Here is a 6,000-nt window from a genome sequence, read left to right as displayed (position 1 = left end):
AAGAATGGCAAATAAGAACAACCCAGCCAGAGTATGGGTTTCTGAAAGTTTCTGAGTTTCTGGGACGTCCTCGCTTCCGGGATGGGTCAAATTATGCCGGAAACGCGTCCCTGGGAAACACTGCAAATAACCTAAGAATTTTCAAACTCAATCTGCTGCAACCAATCACTAGATTTAGAAGACAAGGTAATCTGAGTAGGGAGCACCTAATTTTTCTCCACAAACAAACAAAGTCTAGCAAATAACAAACGCTTCATGAATTTGGTGACATCATCAGTAGCACAATATTGCCCAAAAGAATTGGCAATAATCATAAAGAAATTTCATTCCAAAATCCTGTTGTTATGTGCATGAGAGCGAGAGATATGGGATTGGGAGGATTGTAAAGTCCCTATTGTTGTGGGGAAAATAGGTAATCAGTTTTTGATACACAAAAATAGTGTTTGATGTTATTGCTTCCATCATGCGTATTTGAGTTGGGCATGGTAATGGCTGCAAATTCTTGTCATAGGTTATAACTGATTTTTCTAGTGGCTGTAGGTGATTATGTGTGTGCCTACTAGAATTTGCTGCCCTTCATTGAGCTCCCGATTCTACATTGTCATTAGCATAATTTGGTATCATCTTCATATTATCCGATTATTATTGCTATCATCATAGAAGAGTGCCATATTTTTTAAGTAGCCCCAACTTAAATCAACAGTATCTTTTTGTTATTCGGAAGACTAGCACTGGCCATATATCCATTTTCAAGAGAAACAGTTCCTTTCAATGATTGTTTCTAGAACTTGGGCCCCCTGTGGATATCAAATTTATTCATGAGCTGAGAAGTTTGCCACACAGCAACATTCCGTACCCTTTGAAATTTTTTCCATAGAACTTCCATCCACTTCCTCTAAAAATCAAACTCGCAAAAAAGGTTCATTATTGAAAGACATAAATTTTTGTCCATGATATTGGCTTGAAGTTTCTGGATTTGACAGTGTAAGCATTTTTCCATCAATTTTTTATATCACAATTCTCTTCTCTTGCTATCTACATCCTGATGATGGATCATAGAGTGTGCTATGAAACATTGATGGAAAATGCTTAAACAGTCAAAGCCAAAAACTTCAAGCTAAAGGTTAATTATATCAAAGCAAATAAAACCATGAACTAAATTATAGGAATCCACTCTAAAGGGGGTGTGGTTTCTCAGAGACAACAGCTTGCATGGTACCTACAAGAGATTGCATAAGAATTAAAGTGTCATTTTGTATCAAATCAGGAAATAACTCATGCACCTCTATATAGAATGGATAATTTTGTCTTGCATATCACTCACAAACATACTGCAAATCATGAAACATGGTTGATACTAGTGTATTATCAACAAAGTACGAAGAATAATGATTTTATGTTCTTTAATGCATGCATAAAATTCAATTATTGAACAGTAGAATTTAGTGTTTCAACATTGAAAAGTTGATTGTGAAATCTAAATTCTTAATTACTAAGTAACCATACAGCTCTATTAAACAAAACATATCAATTTCGAATGATATCATACATTGATTCCCATCTACACTTGGTGAATCACAGCTGCAGCCCATATTCATTTTTCTGTATCACATGCAAACTATGACAAATACAGAAAAAACTCATTGCATGGTGAATGCAAAATAATGCACTCACATTTATTCATTAAACAAGAGCACTAAATGTGTTATCAAATCTGGAAATAATAATTTTGGAACTCCTTGGAAAGTAAAAAGAGAGCCAGTAATCTGAGTTTCAGTATACTCGAGCTTTTGGAGGAAATGTTTCCACCTCATCATCCAAAGTGTTCATATGGACAGGCCTATAGGCCATACGAACCTTCCCATTTTCCCAGTATCTGCAGGAAAATAAAACCACAAAATCATGGTCGATTAACACATTCATCAACTACATTTTCTTAATATGTTTTTTCCATCTTAACTCTCTTAATCAAATCTATCAAAGCATACAAAACCACAATTTAATGTGCACTTACCATGTCAATAAACATAGAGTTTTATATGCGCATACTACTATTTTCAATTTTGAGCTTTCCACAGCAAATAACTTAGCCCTAGGCTTTTATAAAAAATAGATTTGCTTGACTGAGTAAACCCTGAGATATTACAGTGGTATTGGAGACATTGATTTATTGCCAGCCTGTGGGTGTGTGATGCAAATTTATGTAAAGAGTGATCGTGAAATCCAGTACTAGGGAAGAAAAAGGAGAAAGTAAGAAGCCATGTGTGAAAGGGGTGAGGAAATCAACCTCCACGAGGTCATTAAGACTGAAGACAGAAAGTTGGCTAGAGAATTACAGTTCTCCATTTGGTCGTCTATGGTAGAGTTTGTGAGGATTTTGAGGGGAATGAACCAGCAATGAAGTGCTCAAAGGTCCAATTCCAATGGTGTTGAAGGAAGTCACTCAACCAATGATGGAGTTTCAATCAACCCTCCATTCAAGACATTTAGAACCAATTTTTTACAAAAGGGAGAAGACCTACTTGAAGAAGATGGCAAGGTTTTATGCTGATTATATCCACTAAATCTAGCCATCCCTCATGACACGACATTCATGGAGTGTTATGACATGAAGACAAATGGATAGAAGGGTATTTGAGGAACTATGTTATAGGGCAGCAAACAACTTGAGTCAAATGGCTTCACCTTGGGGAGTATTGCTACGATTCCACTCACCACATGTCTATAGGTATGACTCCTTTCAAGGCTCTCTACGGTTATAATGCTATCTATAGCAGTCCCAAAACTAGCCCAAGTTGTATGTTGATCTAAGCCACCAAAATAAAATGATTTTTGAAGTGGAAGACTTGGTATGCTTAAGGTTAAGACCCTATAGACAATCTTCCCTCAAGGGAAGTGATGCTAAGAAACTGAAACCACAATTTTATGGACCTTATAAGATCATAAGGAGGATTGGTGAAATTGCACATGAGATGGAACTTCTAGAGAAGAGCAGGATCCATAACACTTTTCATGTGTCATGCCTTAAGAAACCTCTTGGACAGCAGGTTATTCCTTCACTTGAGTTGCCAACAATTGATGATGAGGGGAAATAGGTTTTGGAACCTGAAGCCATCATAGATATGAGAGAAGTTAAGAAATGTGGTCATTTCAAAATATTTAATCAAGTGGAATAATTTGCCTATGGAGGATGCTACGAGGGAGGGAGCCAAAATTTTGATCATCCCAACTTGAAGTTACTCAAGGGCAAGCAAAATTTGGGAGGAGAGGACTGTTGTGTCCCATCCATGCCACCCAGTTGAGATAGTTCTTCCCATAAATAAATAAATTAAAAAAAGTTTTCCTAACACTACATTTATATATATTATATTTTAATTAAAATAGAGATTAAGTTTATTAATAAAAAAATAATAAAATTAAATTTTAATTAATTTTTGGTCCAACCTCTTTGCAGTTTTAAATTTTGGGCCAACTTGTATTTTAACATTTGGAGCATCAACTTGTTGATTTTCACTTTGGGGTCGATTTGGGTTTTTTTTCTTAATTTGGCAATCATGTATAAAGGAGAGTTATTTTCCATTTGTTGATCATCATTTTTGGGGCAGAATTCGCCTATTGCAAATCTGAGCAGCTAAGCTGGGACGAAAACCTCAATTTGGGAGAATTCAAGTAGGATGAAAACCTTACCTGGCTACTGTTTTTATTGTCTTCTGATTGTGGAATTTTGAAAGTTTTCTCTTGGAATTCAGTGGCTAGTGTATACACTGCCTTTTAGAGTCCAATGAACAGCTACAGTAGCACTTTTTGCAGATTTATTAGAGATAGGTTGCATTCAATATTCAAATACAATGGCGGATTGAGAAGAATGGTTAGGGTAAGCTGTCATGGTGTTCTATCGAGTCACAAACCATAATTCCATAGCAGATCAAGGTTACAAACCCATTCACAACATCAAATCAGATCTGCAACCCACCAACCCAGATCTGCATCAGCCAATTGAAGGAGGCATTACACTACATAGATGAATCACCAAGGTATTTGTGATGTAAGTAGGGAGGGCAAAGCATGTACTATTACTGTAGGAAATCTCCTATTGTTGGGAGCAATCTGCCAGGACTACTTATACCAGCATACACTACTGACTACTCCAGTTCAATCGTTAGATCTAGAAGAATATTCCACATGGAACTGACATGTAAAATTTGAAACTTCTAATTAATTGTTCAAATTGAACTATTATCTGAGAATTGTCATCTTTTTGTTATGCCTTTTCGTGTGGAGAAGTTTATTGATCTGCTACAATAAAGTCAATTAAATTTTTGAACTGTATGATGATTTCATGTGTTTTGCCTGGGTTTAATTTTCTGTGTAAGTTGATCTGAACTTAGCTCTAGGTTTTTATAAATAAAAAACATTTTCTTGGCTAAGTAAACCCCAGGATATTACATTTGGTGTGAAGTCTCAAAATGAATCTATTGAAGGTTCAACTGCTATTAATGATGAAGTTGAGCTAGCCGTAAAATCCAGAACAGCAACTAGCGATGAGCACATACATCACTCTAGTGATGACGATTGAGAAGTTGAGTGGGATTTTCCCATGCCGAAAGTGTTCAAGATTGATTTCCAAACAAAATCCAGTGAGAGGGAGCTCCAAGATGATCTAGAAGATGGTGGAGCCTATTCAAAAATAAGAAGAGGCATATAAATCTTTATTGTGTGATGAGCTAAGTAACTTGCGTGATGAGCAAACTAACTTTGCTGATGTCAAATTACTAAGTCGCTCATATGATTTTCTTTATACATCTGAGGTTAAAATACTAAATATAAAATATAAAAAGATGCAAAAATGGTTAAATCAATATAGGATTTTATTTCATAAAGGTAGTATAGAAAAACAAAACTATACATTCTCAATCTGCTTATAATGATCAAAAATTAAAATTGCCAGAAAAGGAGAATAATAAGCAAACTTCTTATTATTCAGCAAGGCACAAAAATAATCTTCTTGACAGAAATTTTGAGATGCACTTGGATGATATCCTTTTCAATCCTTTTAAGTTGTGTGCTATCTTTTCCTGCTTTTCTTTATTTTTCTTTTTCATTTAATTGTGGAGGTGCTGTTGTACATTATGCTGATATTATAACACTTTCCGTTAACTTAGCTAACTTTGGATAAATGACTTACAACAACCATCTACCAGGCATTTGAAGGACTCTGTTTAGAAAATCTTAAAATATGAACTGAAATTGATGGGAACCATCCACATCATCTATATATCTAATTTGCTTATACAGCGCCAAGAATTTGCTGAAATGAGTAGTCAGTTAAATTTGGGGAAGATAACCATCAATTTGTTCATCATATTTTTCATTCTAATTTAGTTATTAGGAAAACCTTGAAGAATAACTAGATATTAGAATACTAAGTTTCAAAAAGAAAGTTCAGACTGAGCTGCTGACATGGGACTTTCCTAGGGAATAATACAATGTTACAAGAATTGTCAGCTTAAGTATTTATTAATATGAATGAAGACAAGGTTCGGTGGCAACGAATGTTATGGTAATTTTAGAAGGTTAACCTATCAAATTTATCATAGAACTTCATAAATAAAGACAATGCAAAAGAGACTTCAATAGAGAACTGAAAATGATCACATTGTAGGTCATGAAGAATTTTTTCTTTTCATGAAAGATATAATACATAAAACATGCAGATACCAACCCAAGTGAGTGTTTCATCCATTGCCCATCTTCTCTTTTCTGCACAGAAACCACCAACAGAAAATCACGAGTATTGATACACAAGAACAGGAAGCAGAGCAAAATTTTGCAAAAATAACATAAGAATCTAAAACAGTTTATTACTGGAAAGTCTTCACGATAATGTGCTCCTCTGCTTTCCTTTCTAGCCTCTGCTGAGTGCAAGGTGATGCATGCATTGATTAGAAGGTTTTCTAGTTCAATTGTTTCTATCAAATCTGAATTCCTGCAAGGAGATCA

General features: G+C 35.1%; 1 protein-coding gene across 1 annotated transcript in view; it reads right to left on the bottom strand.

Annotated features, from left to right (window-relative positions):
- Positions 1–1,527: 1,527 nt before the first annotated feature.
- LOC131042277 (succinate dehydrogenase [ubiquinone] flavoprotein subunit, mitochondrial) overlaps positions 1,528–6,000 on the bottom strand; it is a 50,558-nt gene continuing 46,085 nt past the window's right edge. Inside the window, exons 14-16 of the mRNA XM_057975612.2 lie at positions 5,866–5,986; positions 5,723–5,760; positions 1,528–1,876 (exon numbers count right to left, since the gene is read on the bottom strand). Coding sequence (XP_057831595.2) covers positions 1,774–1,876; positions 5,723–5,760; positions 5,866–5,986 — 262 coding nt within the window. The 3' untranslated portion in view covers positions 1,528–1,773. The remainder of the gene's footprint in view (positions 1,877–5,722; positions 5,761–5,865; positions 5,987–6,000) is intronic.

This window comes from Cryptomeria japonica, chromosome 3 (assembly GCF_030272615.1).
Source record: "Cryptomeria japonica chromosome 3, Sugi_1.0, whole genome shotgun sequence".
NCBI classification, from domain to species: Eukaryota; Viridiplantae; Streptophyta; class Pinopsida; order Cupressales; family Cupressaceae; genus Cryptomeria; species Cryptomeria japonica.
Note: the sequence above shows the minus strand (reverse complement) of the source record. Positions and strands in the feature narration are given on the sequence as shown.